This window comes from Choloepus didactylus, chromosome 10, assembly GCF_015220235.1.
Source record: "Choloepus didactylus isolate mChoDid1 chromosome 10, mChoDid1.pri, whole genome shotgun sequence".
Taxonomy (NCBI): domain Eukaryota; kingdom Metazoa; phylum Chordata; class Mammalia; order Pilosa; family Megalonychidae; genus Choloepus; species Choloepus didactylus.
In genome coordinates this window covers 53,097,876-53,124,889 of record NC_051316.1, presented here as the reverse complement: position 1 = coordinate 53,124,889, position 27,014 = coordinate 53,097,876, and the positions used below count along the sequence as shown (strand labels likewise).

General features: G+C 38.0%; 1 protein-coding gene and 1 pseudogene across 5 annotated transcripts in view; one reads left to right on the top strand and one right to left on the bottom strand.

Moving 5' to 3' along the window:
* The window catches only part of JAK2 (Janus kinase 2), a 209,385-nt gene that overhangs the window by 141,555 nt on the left and 40,816 nt on the right, over positions 1–27,014 (bottom strand). For 2 of the 5 annotated variants that reach the window (XM_037797956.1, XM_037797957.1), the window contains exon 3: positions 4,621–4,809. The exons of the other annotated variants lie outside the window; for them this stretch is intronic. In XM_037797956.1, the coding sequence (XP_037653884.1) occupies positions 4,621–4,624 (4 nt within the window). In that variant the 5' untranslated portion in view covers positions 4,625–4,809. The remainder of the gene's footprint in view (positions 1–4,620; positions 4,810–27,014) is intronic. 5 annotated transcript variants of the gene reach the window in all.
* On the top strand, positions 4,645–5,424 carry LOC119545190 (annotated as a pseudogene).

The window sequence follows — 27,014 nt, the reverse complement described above, 5'->3', positions numbered from 1 at the left end:
CTTACTAAATTGTTAGATCTTCAACACTTTTTTGCTCTCTTTTTATTCTTTTTTAAAACACTAAATCCACAAAACAAAAACTCTCCCTTATTCCTTTTCCCCATTCCCTGGTAACCTCTAATCTCCTTTTTGTCTCTGAGACTTTGCTATTTCCAGATACCTCATATAAGTGACATCATACACTATCTGTCCTTATCTGCTTTCCTTATTTCTCTCACCAAAATGTTTTCAAAGTTCATCCATGTTGTAGCATGTCTCAAAACTTCATTCCTTCTTACGGCCAAATAACATTTCATTTTGTGTATGTACCACATTGGATATGTTGCAGATTCCATCACAAAGCAGGAGATGCTTGACTCCATCTCAAGTGTTCCAAACTCTGTGTCAAATGATCTTCCTCTGCCTACAGCTTATCCAAAGCTATAGCACCAGGCAGCACTTGGCAGGAGGTTTCCCTCCAAATAGTCAGGAGGGAAACGATAGCTGGCAGAAAGAGTAACACCCTGGACATGGTCCTTGATGCTCCAAAGCACCGAACTCCTAGGATACAGCCTATTTCTAACAGAGGGAACTTAGCAAGCCTTAGCTTTAATTCCTCTCGGTTTTTTTTTTTTGCATTTATAATCCATGGATATATTCAATTTATTCTATTTTTATCTAGGCTATAATTCTTATCTTTTCCCTTTTTATATTTTAAAATAACATTATTATAAGTTTAAAACAGAAAGGTCGTTAAATCATCACATCAACATGCCTTCCTCACTAAACTTAATCATTAACAGCTTTTACTTTAAAGTGAGAGACATTTGACTCTTCCTTTCACTTAACACTTATTTATTGGCCTAATTTCAATATTGTTGTTTCTCAGGGAATAGGGAGGACAGAGGAAAAGAAGAGAGATGGGGGAACAGCCAGTCAGTGGAGCAATCAAAACACACAAAACATTTATCATTAAGTCCACCATCTTTGATGGATGTGGTTTGTGGCACCCCCAACCAATAGAGTAGTAATATCACAGATCATCGTAACAGATAAAATAAAAATGAAAAAGTTTGAAATATTGCAAGAATTACCAAAATGTGACACAGAGACAGCAAGTGAGAGCACATGCTGTTGGAAAAATGGCGTCGATAGACTTGTTTGACACAGGGTTGCCACAAACCTTCAAGTTGTAAAAAAGGCACTATCTGCGAAGTGCAATAAAATGAAGCACAATAAAACAAGGTATGCCTGTATATACATATATATGAAAACTTGCTATATGACAGAAGTAACACTACAAATCAAGGGAGAAAAAAGTGACTCTTAAATAAAGGATGTTGAGACAACTGGTTAGCCATAAAGGAAAGGATGAAACTGGACTCCTATTTCACACTAGATATTTAAAAATCTATTTCAGAGAGTTTAAAGATTTGATGAATGAATGAAAGGCATTTATTTTATTTTTTTGAAGGAAACATATGATAATATCTTTCTGACCTTGGGGTAAAGAAGAATTTCTTAAAGAAAACACAAAAGATATTAAGAACAAAAAAAAAATTGGTATTTTCAACTGCATTAAAATTAAAAACTGCTGTTCATCAAAAGATATCACAAAAACATAAAAGGAAGCTGCAAACTAGACTTGTACATTTGCAATATATACAGGGTATGTATATATATTATATATATATATGCACACTGTATGTATACACAAATATTTCAAAATCTTTTTTTTGCCTGAAGTCTCAAAATCTACCACCGACAAAAAAAAATACACCAGTTGTTTTCCTTATAGCAACAAGCTTACTTCATTTTCAAGAAAATATTTGCCAAATATATCTGAATAACCATAGTTCATCAGTCAGTCATTGTCTCAAGTAAAAATCAAGCTCCCATGAAAATAGCAGCTAGTCAGCTCCAACTCAAACAATCACATAAATGCTTTTCCTCCTGACAACCACCATAGTGGTTGAGTATGAAGTACTCAGTATGAGTGTTGTATGTGTTTATCCCATTTCATCATACAAAATATTTTAAAAATTTATACTAATGGGTGAAGATTCAATAAAGTTAATAAGTTTTACTGGCTCATCAAGATACTTTTAAGTGACTTAAATTGTTTTTCTACAAGTGCATAGCAAGACAGAATACAATAATCGTGACTCCAATTTCGTGCCACTGCTTTTATTTGTGCTAAGATGCCAGCAGTTCTACCCACTATTCCTTTTGCACCATTTGTACTAATGTCAACACAGTGAAAAAGACATGTAATATCTCACCACTATTATGGAAATCGTTTTAACTTCATTAACACCTTGACTGGGTTTCAAGGATTCCAAGGAATCTGCCAGAGACCACACTCTGAGACCAGCTGCTCTACAATTTAGCAATTCTATTCTTAGTTACAGAGCCTATAGAAATCCATGTATAAGTACACTGAGACACATTACAAGAATACTCACTGCACCTCAGTTCATAATAGGAAAAAAACTGCAAACAATCCAAATTACCAAGAGAATGGATAAGCAATAGTTGTACGTTCACACCACAGAATACATTCTTCAGTTGTGAAAATACATGAACTACAGCTTTATGCAACATGGATAAATCCTACAAATACAACGTTGTGAACACAGCCAGGATGCAGAAGACTATAAGCTATATAATACCATTTTTGCAAATCACAAAAAGAAGCAAACTGAGTCGTACGTTGTTTAGACATATACACACATATGAAAACAAACAAAAGAAATCAAAGACAAGGAAATGTTAAAGCCAAAAATCCAATACAATGGCTACCTCTGAAGGATAGGCAGAGGGATGGCTAGAAGAGAAACACAATAGTTGGTACGGTTTACTGATAAAATTCTAATTTATGGGATGGATGTTAGTTTTATGGATGCTCAGTATATTATTCTTTTAACTAACATATGTTACACCTATTCTGTTTTTACAGGTCTCCCCCCCCCCCCCCTTTACATACAATGAAATGCACGAATCTTAAGTGTACCATTCCATGAGTCTGGACAAATACATATACCTGTGTAACCCAGAAACTATCAAGATTTAGAATGTTATCATCATCCCAGAATGTTCTCTCATGCCCCCTCCCCATCAATTTCCTCCCCTACCACCTGAGCAGCAACCAATATTTAAAGCTTTTTTCCACTATAGATTAGATTATTCTTTTCCTGATCAATTTTCTTGTACCACTAGAATGAAAGTTTCTAGAAGGTGGGACCCTATACATCTTATTCACTACTGAACTCCTAGTGGCTAGAACAGTGCCTACCACGCAGAATTTGTTAAATAAAGAGTAAACAAAGGCTATAATAAATTTTAATCAACTTGTGCTTCATATATAATTGAAAAACAAAATAAAATGCCATGATACAACATTTGAAAGTCAATATTTTAACGGTTTACTCATAAGCTACATAATTCTGAGACACAATTTTTCAGATTAATACCCATGAGGAAGTGAGTAGAAGAAGGAAAAGATACTAAAATAATTAGAAACTAAAATAACTTTTAATCCTTTCTACTGCAAACTAGTTATATGACAACAAATCTTGCATAAATTTTAAAATGAAATTAGTGAATTAAATCTCAGTTTTTCTCTCACCTCTTAAAAATCTATGATTTCTAGTCATTTAGGGCATAATCTAAGTACCAAATGAACAGAATAACTGAATGCTAAAAAAGTGACACGGAGTGAATGATCATGATTACTAAAAACAAAGAGAAGCTTTAAAAGTTTCACAGAAGAATTGACATGGCTTGTCCTTAAAGAAAAAAACAGAAGTCAGACAAGTAAAGCAAAACAGAAGACATTATTGGCAGGAAGAAAAAGGCATTAAAAACATGGAAAGTGGAATGCACACAGGATGTTCCTGAAAGCAACTGGAGAAAAGTTTGGCTGGATTGACAGGTTCACACAGGTCAGTGCTACTAAACTTTTCCACAGAAATGGCCCAAAAAGCAATGGAACACTGTGAAGAAGTAGCCAAGAGTATAAAAAGTATTTTTAATATTTTTTAAAATAGTTTAAAATTCATCAAGATATTTTTAAGTGATACTTAAAATATGATACTCTAAAATATATCCATTTTGGTTTATTTTTTTAACTATCAAATTTTGATACTCAGTAGATGTACTATGGTTTTTCCGCTGCTATTCCTACATTGATAAGCCTAGATATGGATGAAGTGAAACTTTATAGAACACAATATTACACTGTGCTCTAAATACTATTCATATTTTTTAAATGTACTTTTATCACCAAAGAAGATATTAAAATTGGAAAAAACTACTTTGGATTATTTTCTTATTGAGCATGATAAGAGACATTTTAACAAACATATTCATACTTTGAGACAACAAAAGATTTCGCCAATGTTGATGCTTCCCTTCTTTCATCCCTCAATCCAATCCATCAATAGGTACTGATAATTTTACTTCCAAAATATATTTCAAATGCATTCACTCCTCTTCATCTCCATTACTACCACCATATACTTACTATGTGACTATCATCTCTCGCCCAAACTACTGTAATGTCCTATTAAATCCATTTTACCTTCCAACAACCCAATCCCCACACGGGAGCCACAGTCACACTTTAAAAAGTAACTCAACTCATTTTCCGTGCCTAGCGCAGCCATGGCTCATAGTCCAAAAAAGCACATGAAGCGTGTAGCCACTGCAAAGCACTGGATCCTGGACAAACTGACTGGTGTGTTTGCTCCTCGTCCATCCACTGGCCCCCATAAGCTGAGAGAATGTCTCCCTCTCATCATCTTCTTAAGGATCAGACTTAAGGATACTCTGTAAGGAGATGAAGTAAAGAAAATCTGTATGCAGTGGTTCATAAAGATTGAACTGATATAACTTATCCTGCTGGTTTTATGGAAGCCATCAGCATTGACAAGAGTGAAGAGAATTTCCATCTGGTTTATGATACCAAGGGTCGCTTTGCTGTTCATCGCATTACGCCTCAGGAGGCCAAGTACAAGTTGTGCAAAGTGAGGAAGATCTTTGTAAGCACAAAAGGAATCCCTCCTCTGGTGACCCAGGATGCTCACACCATCTGCTACCCCGATCCTCTCATCAAGGTGAACGACATCATTCAAATTCATTTGGAGATGGCCAAGATTACTGATTTCATGAAGTTCAATACTGGTAATCTGTGTTTGGTGACTGGAGGTGCTAACCTGGGAAGACTTGGTGTGACCACCAATGGACAGAGACATACAGGCTCTTTTGATGTGGTTCATGTCAAAGATGCCAACAGCAACAGCTTTGCCACCCGGCTTTCCAACATTTTTGTTATTGGCAAAGGCAACAAGCCATGGATTTCCCTTCCCCAAGGAAAATGTATCCGCTTCACAACTGCTAGAGAGAGACAAGAGACTGGCGGCCAAACAGCAATGGGTGAAATGATCTTTAGGTGACATGGATGGAGAGCTCTTTTTGGCTAGTTAAAAATAATAAAGCATGAAAAAAATATATATAACTCAAATATTGTCCAAAAATCCTCTAACAGGATTCTCACTGCACTTACAATAATAGTCTCTGAGTCCTTTATTACTGGCTGCTGCATACCACTCCAACATCATCACATCTCTCTTCTTACATGCTCCTTCCATCATGGAATTATAGTAGTCTATAATTCAAAAAAAAAGGACCTCATCTGCCTTCTTCAAAAATCTATTCTCGATACCTAGAAAAGTCTTGAAATATAGGGGATGCTTAGAAGATATTTAAGGATGAATGTTAAGCTCCTAAAGTCAACATAAAATTCAATACAGTGTAATTAAAAGCATTCAGTGTGTGAAAAACTCAGGGATAGGGTACCATGGCCAAAACTGGGTTGAATGCCTTGAGAAGAAGTTTGGAAGAGCTATAAGCATTCCCTTTCTGCCTCAAACATCAATAAATTGTTATATAATAAATTAAGACTCCTTTAAAAATAATTTTTAAAATATGGACTTCCTATAATGACAGAGTAGCTTGTACTGAATGACTGCTCCTGTCAATAACAATTTAAAAATCTGGAAAAAAATATTTTACAAACACTGTTTGAAGGTACAGGCAAGTGAACAAAAGCAAACAGAAACTGGAGGGTATCCAACCCTTGAAAGAAGGGAAGCAAACTGAATTTTTAAATGCCTACACATGTAATATTAGTTTCAAAGTACATGAAGCAAAAATATAAAGTGAGAAAAAGAAATTCACTTTTATAGCTAAAAATTTTGATGTTCTCTCACAAATCTACAAAAATAAAACATACTATAAAATGAGTAAAGTATAGAGACTTTGGGAAGACGGTGAAATGAGGACAGGCAGAACCCACTCCTCTACCATAAAATAACTAGAGAAGAGGCAGAAACTGTCCAAAGCAGTGGTTATGGGTCTTGAATGACCAGAGAAGGACACTACAACATATAAGGAAGAGCTGGATGAAAAAGTGGAGAAACTAAGACCGAGCAACAGGTGAGAGTAGGCAACCGCAACCAACCCTAAGGTCCATGGCTGTGCACCAGCCAGACAAGGAAGCCAAAAAGGAGCATACTTCTACTTGGGCTGCCAGCTGAGGATATCAACCCTCTCAGTCCTGCAGCCTAGAGTCTCTCCATGCAGGAACCCGGGAGCCAGCAGACTCATCATATACATACACAGAGACCTGGTTGTGGTGCCCAGTACCCACCCCCCATCCCTGAGGCTGGCCACTGTAGGCACCTGGATTTGGGGGAGACTGGGAAGTTCTCCCCTCGGGAGGAGAAGGGTCACCGAGCATTGCTGATCTGACAGTTGGTCGGTAGGGGAGTCCCTCTGGGTCCCACAGCCTTGATCCTTTCTGTACAGGGGACCAGGGCAGTCACAGCTTGGGTGCATATACGAGGGGAGAAGCAGGGACAAGGGAGGGAACTGCACTACAACGCTAGGTTCCCTTCCCAAACTCCGGGGCCAGTAGGTGTGCACCAGCCTGGATCTTGCCAGCTGGCAAAATGCAGCATGCTCCTGGGCTAGCTGCTGGCTGATGAAGTTGAACCTCTTGGTCCTGCAGCCCAGAGTCTTTCCATGTAGGGGTCTGAGAACCACCAGATCCATTGTACCCACTAGCAGAATCATCCCCTACCTCCAGAGCTGGCAGCTTCCAGAATGCCTGGACTGGGAAAGACAGGGAGGACCTCCCGTCAGGAAAGGAGGGAGAAGCAGATTAGTCCTTAGCTAATAGTGGGCCAGAGAGGGTGGGCCTTTAGGATCTACAGCCTTGACTGGACTTTCACCTGGTCTGGACCATGCGCAGCGGGCCACGGCAGTCAGGGAAATATTGGATAGTGGGAAATAGGTGGTCCAAGAGCACCATCTTCTGGGAAGACTAGGAAAGTGCAATCTGGCAATATGCTTTTCTGCCCAGTCTCTAACAGCCTTCGGAAAGGGGATGCACACCTTGCGTGACACCCCAGCCCTGGTTTGGCTTGGGATTACTGACAAATCAAGTGTCAAAGGAAACCTTCAACATAAACCCATGCAACAACAAAATCTTAGACAAGCAAGGTGTGCCGGTTTGGATGTATTATGTCCCCCGAAACGCCATTTTCTTTAATGCAATCTTGTGGAGGCAGACATATTAGTGTTGATTAGGTTGGAATCTTTCAATTGTTTCCATGGAGATGTGACTAGTAACACCTTTGATTAGGGTGTGACCTGTTGATGGGATTGTTTCCATGGAGGTGTAGTGTAGCCCTGCCCATTCAGCTTGGGTCTTGATTTAATTACTGAACCCTATAACAGCTCAGAAACAGGAATTCAGAGAAGCTACAGCCAAGAGAGACATTTTGGAGATGGACCTTGAAAGCAGACTTTTGCTGACACTTTGCTCAGGAAAAGCTAAGAGAGGACAAAACACCCTAAGAGCAACATTTTGAAGAATGCACAGGGGCTGAGAGAGAAGCTAGAACACAACCCGGGATCAGCAGATGCCAGCCATGTGCCTTCCCAGCTAACAGAGGTTTTTCCAGATGACAATGGCCTTCCTTCGGTGAAGGTATACTTATGTTGATGCCTTAATTTAGACATTTTCATGGCCTTCGGACTGTAAATTCATAACCAAATAAACCCCTTTATAAAAACCAACCCACGTCTGGTATTTTGCATAATAGCAGCATTAGCAAACTGCAACAGAAGGGAAACCAACTCTCAAAATAATCTTAACAAGATAATCAGATGCCAAAAAAAACTACAAGGCACATGAAGAAACAAGAAGATATGGTGAAGCCAAACGATCAAATTTAAAAGTCAGAGGAGACACAGAATTTGGAACAACTAAGCAAAGATTTTCAAACAAATCTCCTAAATAACATCAATGAGATAGTTAAAGAGATAAAGGATGTTGTGATAGTTAGGTTCATGTGTCAACTTGGCCAGGTGATGGTGCCCAAGTGTCTGGTCAAGCAAGCACTGGCCTAACTGTTACTGCAAGGACATTTGTGGCTGTTAATAAACCAGAAGGCTGGTTTATTAAATCATCAGTCAATTGACTGCATCTGTGGCTGATTACATCAATGAAGGGTGTGTCTTCTGCAATGAGATAATTCAGTCAGCTGAATTTAATCCAATCAGTTGAAGACTTTTAAGGGAGAAGAGAAAGAACTTTCATTTCTTCTTCAGCTAGCCAGCCTCTCTTAGGGAGTTCATCAAAGACCTTCATCGGAGTTGCCAGCTTGCTGCCTGCCCTATGGAATTTGGACTCATGCATCCCCAGAGTTGCGTGAGACACTTTTATAAAATATCATATTTACAGATATCTCCTGTTGGTTCTGTTTCCCTAGAGAACCTTAACTATTACAGATATCAAGAAGATACTAGAAGAGCATAAAGAATAATTTGAAAGAACAAACAGAAAAATAGCAGACCTTAAGGAAATGAAAGATCAAATAAAAAATATACTAGAGACACACAACAGCATATTTGAAGAGGCAGAAGAAAGAATAAGTGAACTAGAGAACAAAACTGAATTCAAATGCACAAAAGAACAAATGGAGAAAAAAATGGAAATTTTTGAATTGGATCTCAGGGAAATGATTGACAAAAAAAGTGCACACCCCTTGAGGAGCCTGTGGAGAATGCAGGGGTATTCGCCTACCCCACCTCCATGGTTGCTAACATGACCACAGACATAGGGGACTGGTGGTTTGATGGGTTGAGCCCTCTACCATAAGTTTTACCCTTGGGAAGACGGCTGCTGCAAAGGAGAGGCTAGGCCTCCCTGTATTTGTGCCTAAGAGTCTCCTCCTGAATGCCTCTTTGTTGCTCAGATGTGGCCCTCTCTCTCTGGCTAAGCCAACTTGAAAGGTGAAATCACTGCCCTCCCCCCTACGTGGGATCAGACACCCAGGGAAGTGAATCTCCCTGGCAACGTGGAATATGACTCCCGGGGAGGAATGTAGACCCGGCATCGTGGGATGGAGAACATCTTCTTGACCAAAAGGGGGATGTGAAAGGAAATGAAATAAGCTTCAGTGGCAGAGAGATTCCAAAACGAGCCGAGAGATCACTCTGGTGGGCACTCTTACGCACACTTTAGACAACCTTTTTTAGGTTCTAAAGAATTGGGGTAGCTGGTGGTGGATACCTGAAACTATTAAACTACAACCCAGAACCCATGAATCTCGAAGACAGTTGTATAAAAATGTAGCTTATGAGGGGTGACAGTGGGATTGGGAATGCCATAAGGACCAAACTCCACTTTGTCTAGTTTATGGATGGATGTGTAGAAAAGTAGGGGAAGCAAACAAACAGACAAAGGTACCTAGTGTTCTTTTTTACTTCAATTGCTCTTTTTCACTCTAATTATTATTCTTGTTATTTTTCTGTGTGTGCTAATGAAGGTGTCAGGGATTGATTTAGGTGATGAATGTACAACTATGTAATGGTACTGTAAACAATCGAAAGTACAATTTGTTTTGTATGACTGCGTGGTATATGAATATATCTCAATAAAATGATGATTAATAAAAAAAAAAAAAAGTGCACAAATACAAGAATCATAGATGTCCCAGAAAAGCATAAAGGGCCAGGAAGATTACTTGAAATAATTGCAGAAAATTCCCCAACCCTTATAAAAGACATAAATATGCAAATCAAAGAAGCCAACATACCTCAAATAAAAAAAAAATCCACTCCAAGACACATACTAATCGCACCATCAAATGCTAAAGAGAAGGAGAGAATCCTGAAAGCAACAGCAGAAAAGAGATTCACCACATATGAGGGAAACAACATAAGACTAAGCTCTGACTACTCATCAGGCACCATGGAGGAGAGAAAGCAGTTGTACAATATACTCAAGATTCTTAAAGAGAAAAATTGCCAACCAAGAATTCATTATCCAGCAAAACCGGTCTTCAAAAGTGTGTGGGGGGGGGCTGTCAATTGAATAAAAGTAATGTGTTTCGTTTAAATTTTTGGATACGGCATTTACTAACTTAGGAAGCCACAAGCCACAATGTTCTTGGCCCATCATGATGTTGGGTAGCATTAACTGTAAGTTTTGTGCTTCCACTTTTGGTTTTTAAGAACTTCTTGATACTCTTGTAGCCTGCCTTCAATTTCGATCCTTTATTCCTTTTATTTGTCAGGTGCACAGGATTACTTTCCTTTTTTAGCCTTCTTCTGTCTCATCACCAACCATTCTTACATGGTGGCCGTGTACTTAGAAAAAGGCCACATGATCTTTCTGGCTCCACTCAATGTCTAAGATACTACCCTATTTCCTTGCTTGCATCCCACAGACTATTTTCCCTCATCCTATTTACTGCAGCAAATCTCTTCTTGGTTGATGAGATTGTGTTTATCGCCCTCTAAGCCCTAATTATCTTGAATGGTCTGTCATTGTCTGCCTTTAAATCCTTCCTCCTCCTCTATTCTCTAAATAATGATGGGGCTAAGTTATACCCAAAGCTCACCCTACAGACTACTTCCCCAGTACCTTGCAGAAAACACAAAACAAAAATACCATTTGTATTTTTTTTCTTTTAGAATGTAAGCTCCTCAAGAGCAGGGATAATGTTTTCTGTATGTTCTATTGTGCCTAATATACTGTAAATGATCAATAAATATTGATGATGGGAGGTGAGGGTGAGGAGAAAAAAAAAGTAAGGGAGAGTTTTAAGTTTTCACAGATAAATAAATGCTTGGAGAATTTGTTAACAAGATACCTGCCCTTCAAGAAATACTAAAGGGAGTTCAGCCAGCTGGAAAAAGAAAAAAGACAGGAGAGAGAGAGGCTTGGAGGATAGTATAGAAATGATTATCAGTAAGGGTAACTAAAAGGAAAAAAAAGAGATAAAAACAATAAATCCACAAATAAAAGCCAAGGGATAAAATGGTTGAAGAAAGGGCAGCTTTTACAGTAAAAGCATTAAATATTAATGGATTAAACACCACAATCAAAAAATACAGATTGGCAGAATGGATTAAAAAATATGATCCATCTATATGCTGTTTACAAGAGACTAATTTTAGACCCAAAGATACAAATAGTTTGAAAGTAAATGGATGGGAAAAGATATTCCAGGCAAGCAAAAACCAAAAACCAAACCAAACCAAAACAAAACAAAAAAAAACAAAAAACAAAAAGCCGGGGGTAGCTAGCTATACTAATATCAGATAAAATAGACTTTAAATGCAAAAATATTATGAGACAAAGAATGGCACTATATATCAATAAAAGGGGCAATTCTCCAAGAAGAAATAACAATCATAAATATTTATGCACCTAATCAAGGTGCTCCAAAGTACATGAGGCAAACACTGGCAAAAGTGAAGGGAGTAACAGACAACTCTACCATAACAGTGGAAGACTTCAATATGTGACACTCTTCAACAGACAGAACATCTAGACAGAGCATCAATAAGGAAATAGAGAACCTAAGCAATATGATAAATGACATAAATAAGACATTGTACCCTAAAACAGCAGGATATACATTCTTCTCAAGTCCTCATGGCATATTATCCAGTATAGATTATAAGCTGAGGCACAAAACAGGTCTTAATAAATTTAAAAAGACATAAATTATTCAAAGTACTTTTTATATAACCACCAGATGTATCTGTTTGAAACTGTTATGTACCCCAGGAAAAACTATGTTCTTTAATGCAATCTTGTGGGGCAGACCTATTTTGGGTGGAATCTTTTGATTAGGTTGTTTCCATGGAGACGTGACCCACCCAACTGTGGATGACACCTTTTGATTAGATTAGTTCCATGGAGGTGTGACCCTGCCCATTCAGGGTGGGTCTTAATTACAACATTGGAGTTGTTAAGAGAGCTGAGAGCCCACATAGACCCAGAAGCTTGAAGACACTTGGAGATACAGACAGAAAGATGTTTGGAGATGCTAAGCTAAGAGATGAAGCCCAGATTTTGTCCTGGAGAAGCTAAGAGAGGATCCCCAGACACTAAGAAACACTAAGAGAGACAGAAGCCCAGAGGCATTTTGGAGAAAGCCATTTTGAAACCAGAACCCAGGAGGAAAGGACTAGCAGATGGAAGCCATGCACCTTTCCAGCTGACAGAGGTGTTCCGGACACGACTAGTCTTTCTTCAGTGAAGGTACCCTCCCGTTGGTGTCTTTCTTTGGACACTTTTATGGCCTTACTACTTTAAATTTGTAACCTAATAAAACCCCTTTCAAACACCCAATACATTTCTGGCATTTTGCATAACAGCAGCCTTAGCATACCAGAACACTGGAGAACCAGAACTTTTACAAATATACAGAGGTTGAACAACACACTCTTAAATGATTAGTGGGTCAAAGAAGAAATTGCAAGAGAAATCAGCAAATATCTGGAGACAAATGAAAATGAGAATAAAACATATCAAAACTTATGGGATGCAGCAAAGGCAGTGCTGAGAGGGAAATTTATAGCCCTAAACACCTACATTTAAAAGGAAAAAACAGCTAAAACCAAAGACCTAACTGAAAAACTGAAGAAATTAGAAAAAGAGCAGCACACTAATCCCAAAGCAAGTAGAAGAAAAGAGGTAGCAAAGATTAAAGCAGAAAGAAATGAAATGGAGAAAAAAAACAATAGAGATAATAAAATCAAAAGTTGGTTCTTTGACAAGATCAATAATATCAAAAAACCCTTAGCTAGACTGACAAATCAAAAAGAGAGAAGATGCAAATAAAATCAGAAATGAGAGGGGGTCATTACCATGGACCACAGAAATATAAAAAAGATCATAATACTATGAACAACCATATGCCAATAAACTAGACAACTTAGATGAAATGGGCAATTTCTTAGAAACACACAAACAACCTACACTGCAAGAAGAAACAGAAGATCTCAACAAACCAATCACAAGTAAAGAGATTGAATCAGTTGTCAAAAAAAAATAAACTCCCTACAAAGAAAAGCCCAGGACCAGATGGCTTTAAAGGGGAATTTTACCAAACATTCCAAGAATCAACATCATTCCTGCTCAAACTCTTCCAAAAAACTGAAGAAAAGGGAACACTACCTAACTCATTCTATGGAAGTAACATCACTCTAATACCAAAACCTGATAAAAAGATACAAGAAAGGAAAACTACAGGTCAATCTCCCTAATGAACAGATGCAAAAATTCTCAACAAAATACTTGCAAATAGAATCCAACAGCACATTAGAAGAATTATGTATAACAACCAAGTGGATTTTATTCCAGGTGTGCAAGGGTGGTTCAACACAAGAAAATCAATTAATGTAATACAACACATTAACATATTGAAAGGGAAAAATCACATGATCATCTCGATTGACACTGAAAAGTCATTTGACAAAATTCAACATCCTTTTTTGATAAAAACACTGGAAAAGTTAGAGATTGAAGGAAACTGCCTCAATATGATAAAAAGCATATATAGAAAACCCACAGCTAACACTGTACTCAATGGTGAGAAGCTGAAAGCCTTCCCTCTAAGATCGGGAATGAGAAAAGGATGCCCATTGTCACCACTTTTATTCAACATTGTGCTAAAAGTTCTAGCTAGAGCAATTAGGCAAGAAAAAGAAATAAAAGGCATCCAAATCAGAAAGGAAGAAGTAAAACTCTCATCATTTGCAGATGACATGATCCTATATTTGGAAAATCCTGAGAAACCTATAACAAAGCTAATTGACCTAGTAAACAAATTCAGCAATGTGGCAGGATACAAGATTAATGTCCAAAAAGCAGTAGTGTTTCTAGTAATGACCTAACTGAAGAGGCAATTAAGAAAAAAATTCCATTCACAATAGCAACTAACAGAATCAAGTATCTAGGAATAAACTTAACCAAGAATGTAAAGGACCTGTACACAGAAAACTACAAACTATTGCTAAATGAAATCAAAGAAGACCTAAATAGGTGTTGAGACAGTCTGTGTTCATGGATAGAAAGGATAAATGTCATTAAGGTATCAATTCTACCCAAATTCATCTACAGATTCAATACAATACCAATCAAAATTCCAACCACCTACTTTGAAGACTTGGAAAAGCTAGTTATCAAATTTATTTGGAAGGGAAAGGAGTCTCGAATAGCCAAAAAAAATCATCCTAAAAAAGAAAGATGAGGTGAGAGAAATTGTATTTCCCGACTTCAGAGCTTATTATAAAGCCACAGTGGTCAAACAGCATGGTACTAGCACAAAGATAGACATGTTAATCAATGGAATCAAATAGAGAGCTCAGAAATAGACCTTCACAACTATAGTCAATTGATTTTTGACAAGGCCCCCATTGGGACAGAATAATCTCTTCAATAAATGGTGCTTGGAGAACTGGATATCCATATCCTAAGGAATGAAAGGGGACCCCTACATCATACCCTATAAAAAATTAACTTAAAGTAGATCAAAGACCTAAATATAAAACTTCTAGAAGAAAATAAAAGGAAACGTCTTCAAGATCTAGTGATAGGAGGTTGATTCTTAGACCTTACACCCAAAGCACAAGCAATTAAAGAAAAAATAGATAAATAGGAATTCCTCAAGATTGAATACTTCTGTGCTTCAAAGGACTTTGTCAAAAGGGTGAAAAGGGAACCACATATCTGATAAGGGTTTGATATCCAGTATATATAAAGAAATTCTACAACTGGACAATAAAAGAATGGCCACCATTAAACAAACAGGAAACTGTAAGTGCTGGAGAAGAAGTAGAGAAACAGGAATACTTATTCGCTGCTTGTGGGACTATAAAATGGTACAGCTGCTATGGAAATTTGGTGGTTCCTCAGAAACTAAATATTGAGTTGCCCTATGACCCAGCAATTCCACTACCAGGTACATACCCAGAAGATCTGAAAACAGGGACACAGTCATTTGCACACCGATGTTCATAGTAGCATTATTCATAATTGCCCAAAGATGGAAACAATCCAAGTGTCCATCAAAAGATGAATGGATAAATAAAATGTAGTATATACATATGATGGAATATAACTCAGCAGTATGAAGGAATGAAGTCTTGAAGCACACAACAATATGAATGTGCTTCAAGTGAAACAAGTCAGACACAAAAGGACAGATATTATATGATTTCACTAATATGAACTAACTAGAATATGTAAACTCATAGTCGTAAAACTTAGAATATAGGTTACCAAGAGATAGACTGAAGCTAGAAAATGGGGAGCAGTTGTCTAATATGTACGGAATTTTTAACGAGGTTGAACTTAAATGTATGGAAATGGATAGAGGTTAGAGTAATTCATTATTGGAATTTTAAGTAATAGCGCTGAATTACAGGTGAATTTGGTTGAAAGGGATTTTTTAGAGTCATGTATGTGTCACCAGAAAGAAAGCTAGAGATTAAAATATGGATTGTATAATACAGAGCACCTTGAGGTGGATGCTGTTTAAGATTAACGCTACAAATATAAATAAGTTATATCATGAAATAGTACAAATCTAAGATACTTGTACAAAGAGTTAATAACTGAATGGTACATGGGGGGAAGTACCTACTGCAAGCTATGGACTGTATTTAACAGTAATATCTTAATATTCTTTCACCAACAGTAACAAGTGTACCACACCAATACTAGGGGTCAATAATGGGGAGGGCTGATATGGGGTAGGGGTGTTTTGGGTTTTCTTTTTTATGTCCATCAGTTATTTTTCTTCTTGGAGCAAAGGAAATGGTCTAAAATTAAGTGTGATGATTGTACAACTAGGTGATGACACTGTGAGACACTGATTGTATACTTTGAATGGATTATATGGTATGTGAATATATTTCAATAAGATTTGCACTTAAAAAATAAATGTAGAAAGTATACATGATTGTATATACATATACAATCATTTAAAATTTTAATGTGTTAAAATTTTGGCATAGAGACATATTGCAGGGAGCTGGTAATGGAAGAGTGTGTGGGAAGGAGTGTGCCTGTTGCAGGCTGTAGACTGTAACAGTAATATTTTAATACTGTCTCATCAACAGTAACAAATGTACTACACCAATACTATGGGTCAATAATATGTCATATGGGGTATGGGAGGATTTGGGCTTTCTTTTTTATTTTAATCTCTTTTCTGGGGTAATGAAAATGTTCTAAAATTGATCATGGGGTTGTATGCACAACTATGTGATGAAACTGTGAGCCCGTGATTGTACACTTCAGATGGTTTGTATGGTGTGTGAATATATCTCAATAAAATTACATTAATTTTTTTTTGACAGAGAAAAAGAGTAGAAGGAAATAAATCAAAATTTTGTTTGAATAAAAAAATGAGTAAGGAACCCCAGAGCAAGACAGTGGTGTGAGACACTCCAGGATGCCATTTCCCCACAGAATCTTTGAACAACTAGCAAAAATTGACAGAGCCAACTGCTCACAATTCCAGAAAACATCTAAAAAGTCAGAGTAACTAGACAAGTGCTGAGTTAAGAAAACAGAAGGGGACTCATGGGGGGCCATTGCTGGGCACTCGCTTACCCCTCCACAATGAGGTGTGGAGAAGGCCTGCACTCCCATTGTGGGTCCCTGGTCCTGTTCTCCAGGGAGTGTCCCTACACGCATACTGCAGTACCTGTATGTCAGTGCTTAATCTACGAGCAGAGGTGGAGGACTGAAAAACTGAACTGGGAAACTCTCCTCCCTAGTTTGCCCTCCTAGAACTTCCCTGCAGAAACAGCTTGAGGACAGCAAGGCAGTGCAAAAAATAAAGTTAAAGCAGCTTATGACAAAGGATTACCTGCTTAAAATCAGGCAATAAAGCATCAAGGAGGAAGAGAAAGTCTGATCCATACAGAGGAGAGGAGACATTCAAATTTCTGTGAACAGAGGAATTCCTAATTCCATGAGCAAACAAAAAACCCAGGGGAAGAAGCAATCTCAGAAAAGATGGGGAGGACACTTCATTTCATTTTCACCTTGTGCTGGTGCCCTTTATAGGAGAACCAAACTCTTAAGGAGAGCATCAGCCAAATCAGAGCAAATTTGCAGAGACTGTGAAAGGTGGTTTTTTATTGTTGTTGGTTTATTTGTTTGTTTTTTTTAGCTCCCTGGCACGCAAAGAAAACTCTGTGATATCAGTAACTTAAGGACAGAAAACTCAGAGAATAAATCCCAGAGTTAACACTTTAAAATATTAAAATCAACAATGTGCAACAAAAAGTCCAAGAAAAACAAAGAAATAGGAAATGACAGCCTACCCAAAAAAACAAGATAAAAGTCCAGAAACCACCAATGAAGAAGACCAGACTTTGGAAATGCTAAACACAGCACTTAAAAAAATGATCCTGAATATGCCCAAGGAGATACAGGAAAGCAAAGAAAAGGAACTAAAGGATATCAGGAAAACAATAAATGAACATAAGAATCTCAGTAAGAGAGAGAAAATTTTAAAAGGAACAAAACAGAAGTACTGGAGTTGAAATCCACAATAAATGAAACAAAAAATTCCCTAGAGGGTTTCAACAGCAGACTGGAGCTGGCAGAAGAAAGGAACAATGAGTGCAAAGACAAGACAATTGAAATGATGCAGGGTGACAAACAGAAAGAGAAAAGAATGAAAAGAAGTGAACAGAGCCTAAGAGCCCTGTTGGAAACCATCAAAAATACCAATATACATATTATGGGAGTCCCAGAAGGAGAAGAGAGAAAGAGTCAGAAGGCATATTCAAAGGAATAATGACAGAAAATTTCCTAAATTTAATGAAAGACATGATATATACACTCAAGAAGCTCAACAAATCCCAATCAGAATAGTCTCAAAAAGAACCATGTCCAGACCTATACTTGCAAACCGTCTAATGCCAAGGCCAAGGAGTTCCTTGTGAAAACCACAAGAAAAAGCAATGTCTTATTTACAAAGGAGTCCAATAAGATGAAGTACTGAAGATTAAGTGCTGATTTCTCATCAGAAACCACAGAGGCAAGAAGGCAGTGGGTTAAAATATTAAAGTGCTGAAAGAAAGCAATTACCAAACAAGAATTTGTTTCTGGTGGGAATGTCATGCAAAAGTAAGGAAGAGATTAAGATACTCCCAGATAAACAAAAGCTGAGGGAGTTTATGATTACTACCTAGTGCACAAACAATGGTACAGAGTGTTCTTCAGAATGAAAGGAAAAAACAATAAACAATGGACTGAAGTAGTAACAAGGAATAAAGACTTCCACTAAAAGTAACAATATTCGTAATTATAAATATCAGTACTATTGTTTTTTTTAGTATGTAACTCCACTTTCTGTTTCTTACAGTTCTATAATGGAAATGCATAAAAAATTATGAATCCATGGTTTTGGACATACAATGTATAACGATAAAATACATGTAGCATGTACAAAAAAAGGTAAAGGTAAATTGGGGTAAAATAACAGTATATGTGTATGAGATTGAAGTTAAGTTGGTATTAAATCAAATATGATTGTTACAGATTTAGAATATTAAATTTAAGCCCTATTGTAACCAAAATGAAAATATATGAAAAATATCTACAGAGGGAAATGACCAGGGACTCAAAATGGTACACTATAGCTCAGAAAACAAGATGGCAGCTAGGTGAGACAGGTCTAAGGAACACCTCCGTGGAAAACACTAGATAAGGACCAGAGAGTGACCCAGAATACCAGTTACAGCAATGTGCCAGCTGGATGAGATCTCCTAGTTCCCAGGGGCTGTATACTTGGTGAAACTGAGAGTCTGCATTCTGAAACGACTGAGTAAGCCGGCTGGAAGTCCCACAGGGGAAAACCCAGGAGCGGCTGCAGGTGCGAGCAGCTGCAGGTGCGATCGTGGAAACTCGCAGTAAAACACAGCAAGAGGGGGCTGGGCCGGTCTCTCGGTGACTGGCCTGGAAGAAAGCCTGCTGCAGATATCCCTGGGGCTGGGGGAACGGAACGGAGAGCCAGAAGCTGAAAGAATCCCCGCGGCTAGCAGCTCGCTCCTGGGAGGGCTGGATAAACCCCTGCCTGGGGCTGTGCCCACAGCCCAGAGCCCCGCCAGTTGTCCTGGAGCTGGGAGGGAGGAAGTGTGTGAGGAGGAGGGTGTGGAGATGCCCCGTTTGGTCATTTTTGCATAAGGCTGAAAGCGAGCCGGCTCGGCCCAGGGGCCCGGGGCTTCCCTTGAGGGACGGCGCGCGCTGATGACGTAGCACGGCATTTTCTCAGCAGTGGTCCTGGAGGAGCGCGGCTGGGCAGGGGAACCTGCTCAGAGATCCCAGAGACACTACGCCAAGTCTGCTGGTTTGTGAGACATCGAGAGAGAGGGGCGGGGGCTGGGGCTGAAATGAAATGAAGGCTTGGTATCTTGCGGCAGCCTTGAATCTCCGGGAACCGGGGGGATTTGAATATTGAAGCTGTCCTTCCTCCATAACCACCCGTACAAGCGCCCCACATTCAGAGCGGACAGCGCCAGCAACACACCCAGGCTGAGTTCTCTGGCTGGACCCCACAAGAATCATTTCCCCACTCACAGCACCGACAAGTGGAGAACTGACTTGAGAGGTGCAGGTGACTCACAGACGCCATCTGCTGGTTAGTTAAAGTGTATGTCACCAAACAGTGTTTCTGAAAAATTAGACAGTTTTTTTTACAAATTAAAAGAATCCTGTCGAGCAGAGCAAATGTCAAGAGGCCAAAAACAACAGAAAATCTCAATGCATATAATAAAACCAGATGATATGGAGAATCCAACTCCAAACACACAAATCAAATTATCTGAAGAAACAAAGTTCCTCGCAGAATTAATTAAAGAAACACAATCGAGGAACGAAAGCATGGCAAAGGATTTAAAGGACATCAAGAAGACCATGGCCCAGGATATAAGCTACATAAAGAAGACCCTAGAAGAGCATAAAGAAGACATTACAAGAGTAAATAAAAAAACAGAAGATCTTATGGAAATTAAAGAAACTGTGTAGGCCAAATTAAAAAGACTCTGGATACTCACAATACAAGACTAGAGGAAGCCGAATAACATCTCAGTGTCCTACAAGTCCATAGAACAGAAAATGAAAGGACAAAAGAAAGAATGGAGAAAAAAATCAAGAAAATCACAATGGATCTCAGGGATACGACAGATAAAATAAAACGTCCAAACTTAAGACTCATTGGTGTCCCAGAAGGGGAAGAGAAGGGTAAAGGTCTAGAAACAGTATTCAAAGAAATTGTTGGGGAAACTTCCCAAACCTTCTACACAATATAAATACACAAAGCATAAATGCCCAGCGAACTCCAAATAGAATAAATCCAAATAAACCCACTCCGAGACATATTCTGATCAGACTCTCAAATACTGAAGAGAAGGAGCAAGTTCTGAAAGCAGCAAGAGAAAAGCAATTCACCACATACAAAGGAAACACCATAAGACTAAGTTGTGACTACTCAGTGGCCACCATGGAGCTGAGAAGGCAGTGGCATGACATATTTAAAATACTAAGAGAGAAAATTTCCAACCAAGAATACTTTATCCAGCAAAACTCTCATTCAGATTTGAGGGAGAGCTTAAAATTTTCACAGACAAATAAATCCTGAGAGACTTTGCCAATAAAAGACCTGCCTACTTCAGATTCTAAAGGGAACCCTACCGACAGAGAAACAACAGAAAGAAGAAAGAGATATAGAGAATTTTAACAGAAATATATAGTACCTTACATCCCAAAGCACCAGAACACTCATTTTTCTCTAGAGATCAAGGATCTTTCTCCAGAAGGGACCATAAGCTGGGACATAAAACAAGCCTCAAGAAATTTAAAAAAAAAAAAAAAAATTGAATATACTCAGGGCATGTTCTCCAGCCACAGTGGAATACAAATAGAAGTCAATAATTTTCAAACTGTGACTCCACTATTTACTTCCTACATGATATAAATTACACAAACCCTAATGACAAATCAGTGGTTTTGAACTCAATGTAAAATATGTAATTTTAGACAACTATATAAAGGTAGGGGAATGGCAGAGTATAGGAACATAGTTTATGTGTCCTATTGAAGTGGAGGTGGTATCAAAGAAAAACAAGACTGATATGGATTTAAGAGGTTAATTTTAACTCCCACAGCAAACAAAGAAACTATCAGAGAATGTAACCATAGAGATGAATTGTAGAGTTCGGGTTAAGAGAAATGGGGGAAGGAGAAATGGGGAGTTAAAAAATGAGGGTGGAGTTGCTGTTTGAGGTGAAGGGAAATTTCTAGTAATGGATGGTGGGAAAGAGCATTACAACATTCTAAAGGCGATTAATCCCACCAATGAAAGGCTAGGGAGGGGGTGGAATGGGAAGATTTAGGCTGCATATAAGTTCCCACAACTAACAAAAAAAAAAAAAAAGACAGCCTAAATAGATGATTGAATGTCAAGGATGAACTTGGATGGAATTAGAGGATAGAGGACAGGTGGCTCCAAGGGACACAGTTGAGACATAAGGAAAAGGAAATATAGAATGTAAGCTTTGTATCATTGATGAACCTGTTGTACTTCTTAGCTGCGCTTAATGGGATTGCATAAAAGAATGTTCTTGTTCATGGGAAGTGTATATGTGAATTACAGTGTATGTTCAGGGATGTGTGCAGCTATCTCTCATATGTTCAGAAGACAGAGCAATAGATGATGGATGATAGGGAGGGAGGGAAAGAAATAACGATGTGACAACATGTTAAGGTTGGTGGATTGAGCTATCGGGGGAGGGGGGTCAGGGTATGATGGAATTCTTTGTATGGGGTTAGTATTGTTTTTGCAACTGGTCCTATAACTTTGAATTTATTTCAAAATAAAATAAAATAAAAAAATGGTACACTATAAAAAAGTGAAAGGAGGCATTAATGGAAAAATCAGCCAAGACAAAAAGGGTATAAGACTTGCAAAGACCAAACAGCAAAATGGCAGAAGAGAGTCCTGCATTATTAGTAGTGACTTCAAATGTAAATAGATTAAACTCTCCAGTCAAAAGGCAGAGATTGGCAGAATGGATAAAAAGCATGGTCCAATTATACGCTGTTTACAAGAAACTCACCTTAAATTCAAATACACAGGTAGATTCAAAATAAAAGGATGGAAAAAATATATACCATGTAACTAGTAACCAAGAGAGAGCTGGGGTCATTATATTAATATCAGATAAAATAGACCTGAAGCCAAAAACTCTTAAGCGAAGCAAAGAAGGTCACTATATACTGATAAAAGGGTCAATTCAACAAGAAGACGTAACAATTATAAATACATACATGCACTGAATGTCAGAGTTCCAAAATACATGAAGCAAATATTTACAGAGTTGAATGGAGAAATACATGGGTCTACATTAATGGTAGGAGATTTCAATACATAACTTTCAATAATAGATAGAACATCTAGTCAGAAAATCAATAAGGAAGTTCAAGACTTGAATGATACAATAAACCAACTAAACCTAAAAGACATACCTAGAACACTTTACCCAACAGCAGCAGAACATACATTTTTCTCTAGTGCACATAGATCATTCTCTAGGATAGACCACATATTAGGAAACAAGTCTCAATAAATTCAAAAATACTGAATTCATACAATGTATCTTGTCCAACTACAATGAAATGAAACTAGAAATCAGTAACAGGAGGAGAACTGGAACTTTACAAATATATGGAAATTAAATAACACACTCTTAAACAACCAATGGGTCAAAGAAGAAGTCACAGGGAAAATTAGGAAGTATCTGAAGCAAATTAAAATGAAAACACAACATACCAAAGCTTATAGGATGCAGAAAAGGCAGTCCTGAGAGGGAAATACCTAGAATAAATGCTTACTTTAAAAAGGAAGACAGATCTCAAATCAGAGACCCAACCTTACAACTAAAGGATCTAGAAAATGAACAAACTGAATCCAAAACAAGAATAAGGAAGCAAATAAAGATTAAGAGTGGAGATAAATGAAACAGAGAAAAAAGAGAATGAACAGAGCCAAAGGTTGGTTCTTTGAAGAGATCAATAAAATCAACAAACCTTTAGCTAGATTTACAGAAAAAGAGAAAGTATGCAAATAATGAAAATCAGAAATGAAAGAGAGAAAATTACTCTTGATCCCACAAGAGGATACTGAAAACAACTGTACACCAACATGAAATAACCTCCATGAAATGGACAAATTCCTAGAAGCACAACTAACTACACTGACTGAAGAACAAATAGATGGTATCAATAAACCAATAATGAATAAAGAGATTGAATCAATAATCAATACTCTCCCAACAAAGAAAAACCCAGGAGCAGATAGCCTCATTGATGAATTTACCAAACATTCCCATTAGAATTAACAACAACCTTGCTCACTCTTCTGAAAAAATTGAAGAGGAAGGAACATTTCCTAACTCATTAAATGAGGCCAGCTTCATCCTAATACCAAAGCCAGTCAGATAAAGATACCACAAGTAAAGAAATTACAGACCAATATCTCTTACTAATATAGATTAAAAAAATCTCAACAAAATACTAGCAAACTGAATCCAACAACACATTAAAAGAATTCTACAACATGATCAAGCGAGATTTATCCTGGATATGCAATGATGGTTTAACATAAGAAAATCATTATAATGTAAGGGACAAAAGAACATGGTCATCTCAGTTGATGCAGAAAAGGAATGGGACTAAATCCAGGGCACTTTCATGATTAAAAACAAACAAACAAACAAAAAACACTTGGAAAACTAGAAACAAAAGGCAATTACCTCAACATCATAAAAAACCCACTACTAACATCATACTCAGTGGGGAACAAATGAAAGCATTCCCTCTAAGATCAGGAAGAAGACAAGGATGCCCACTGTCACCACAATTATTCAACACGGTAGTGGAATTCTTGCCAGAGCAATTAGGCAAAAAAAAAAAAAAAAAAAGGGCATGCAAACTAGAAAGGTAACAGTACAACTTTCCCTACTTGGAGATGGCATGATCTTATAAACAGAAAATCCTGAAAAATCCACACCAAAGCTCCTAAAGCTAATAAACAAACCCAGCAAAGTGGCAGTGTACAAAATCAACAAGCAAAAATCAGTAGTCTTTCTGAACACTGATTGTGAATAATCTGAAGAGGAAATCAAGAAAAAATTGCATTTATAATAGCAACTAAAAGAATCAAATATCTAGAAATTAAAAAAAAAAAAAAAAAAAAAACTGCTGAAAGAACTCAAAGGACATTCTGTGTTCATGGTGTGGTAGTTTGAAGCTGAATGGACCCCAGAAGATCATGTTCTGAAAGCTAATCCATTTCTATGGTGTACCCCTATTGTGGGTGGGACCTTTCGATGATGTTATTTCAGTTGAGGCTTGCTCCAGGTGGGTCTTACCCCTATTACTGGAGTTCTTAAAAAGGATGAAATACAGAGAAAGCCACAGAAGACAGAGAGAAAGCCACAGAAACAGAGAAGAAACCACCAAAGCCAGAAGCTGGAAGCAATGAAACCCAAAAGAGAAGGGAGAGACCAGCAGACTCAGCCATGTGCCCTGCCATGTGACAGAGGAGTCCAAGATAGCTGGCAGCCTGTCATCAGGAAGAAGGCATCACCTTGATGATGCCTAGATTTGGACATTTTCATGACCTCATAACTGTAAGCTTGTAAACTAACAAAATGCCCATTGTTAAAATCCAGTCCATTTCTGGTATACTGCATTTTGGCAGCTTTAGCAAACTAAAACACGTGGATTGGAAGACTAAATATAATTAGGATGTCATTTCTACCCAAAGCAGTTTACAGATTCAACACAATCCCAATCAAAATTCCCACACTCCTGGTAGAAATGGAAAAGCCAATTATCAAATTTATATGGAAGAGTAAGGGGCCCTAAACATCAAAGCCAACTTCAAAAAGAAGAATAAAGTCAAAGGACTCACACTTCCCAATCTTAAAACTTACTACAAAGCCACAGTGATCAAAAAAGCATGGTATTAACTCTGAAATGTTGATCCCTTGGTGTATAACCTGACTGGTCTCTGGAACACTGGGTATCTGTGTGACACCTGAAACTCAGAGCCAGAGCTTGGCAGATACGAATGTTGGTATTAACACACACAGCAACCATTAAAAAAAAAAAAAAAAAAAGCTGAAAAAGAGCCCAGACTTCAATTAGAGACATGAATAAACCAGATCTGGTTAAGACTAGGGCAAATCGGGCCAAAGGGTAAAGGCTGAAACTTACTGTGTGTTAAAACTTCAAATTCCATGTGAGACCAAGGGAAGAAACGTTTATTTGGTGTAGGATCTATGTTTTCTAAACAATATAACTTCTACAGTCAGTTTGTTCAAATACCACAATTACATGGAACTTTGAATAGGAAGTGAGATATGACAGGTCTGTATAGGTTAGAGTGAAATAGCAACACATCCCAAAGTAATCTGGGCAGAAAATAAAAATATATATTCAGCCCCCCCCTGAGGAGCTGGGGGAGGATATGGAGGTGTTGGACTTCCTAACCTGGATTGTTGCTGATGTTCTCCCAAACAATGGGGACTGAAGACTTGACATGCTGAGCACTTTGCCCTAGGGCTTGCCCCTACAAAGCTTGTTACTGCAAAGGAGAGGCTAAACCTGCTTATAATTGTGCCTAAGAGTCTTCCCCTGAGTGCCTCTTTGTTGCTCAAATGTGGCCCTCTCTCTCTGTAACTAAGTCACCTTGACAGATGAACTCACTGCCCTACCCTCTACATGGGACCTGACTCCCAGGGGTGTAAATCTCCCTGGCAACACAGAATATGACTCCCGGGAATGAATCCAGACCTGGCTTCGTGGGATTGAGAACATCTTCTTGACCAAAAGGGGGAGGCGAAATGAAATGAAATAAAGCTTCACTAGCTGAGAGATTTCAAATGGAGTTGAGGTCACTCTGGTGGACATTCTTATGCACTATATAGATAACACCTCTTAGGTTTTAATGTGTTGGAAAAGCTAAAAGTAAATACCTGAAACTACCAAACTCCAACCCAGTAGCCTTGACTCTTGAAGATGACTGTATAACAATGTAGATTACAAGAAGTTACAGTGCGATTGTGAAAATCTTGTGGATCGCACTCCCTTTATCCAGTGTATGGATGGATAAGTAGAAAAATAGGGTGGGACGGGGGGATGATTTGGGTGTTTTTTATTTTTATTTTTATTCTCATTCTCATTCTTTTTGGTACAAGGAAAATGTTCAAAAATAGATTGGGGTGATAAATGCACAACTATATGATGGTACTGTGAACAGCTGATTGTAAACCATGGATGATTGTATGGTATGTGAATATATCTCAATAAAACTGAATTAAAAAAAAAAGCATGGTACTGGCACTAGGACAGACATATAGACCAATTGAGAGTTCAGAAATCAACCCTCACATTCAAGGCCAACTGATTTTAGACAAAGGTGTCAAATTCACTCAATGGGTAAAGAATAGTCTCCATAAGAAACGGTGCTGCGAAAACTGGATAGCCATATGCAAAACACAAAAAACAATTCAACATAGATCAAAGGCCTTAAATGTAAGAACCAGAACTATAAAACTCCTAAAAGAAAACATAGGGA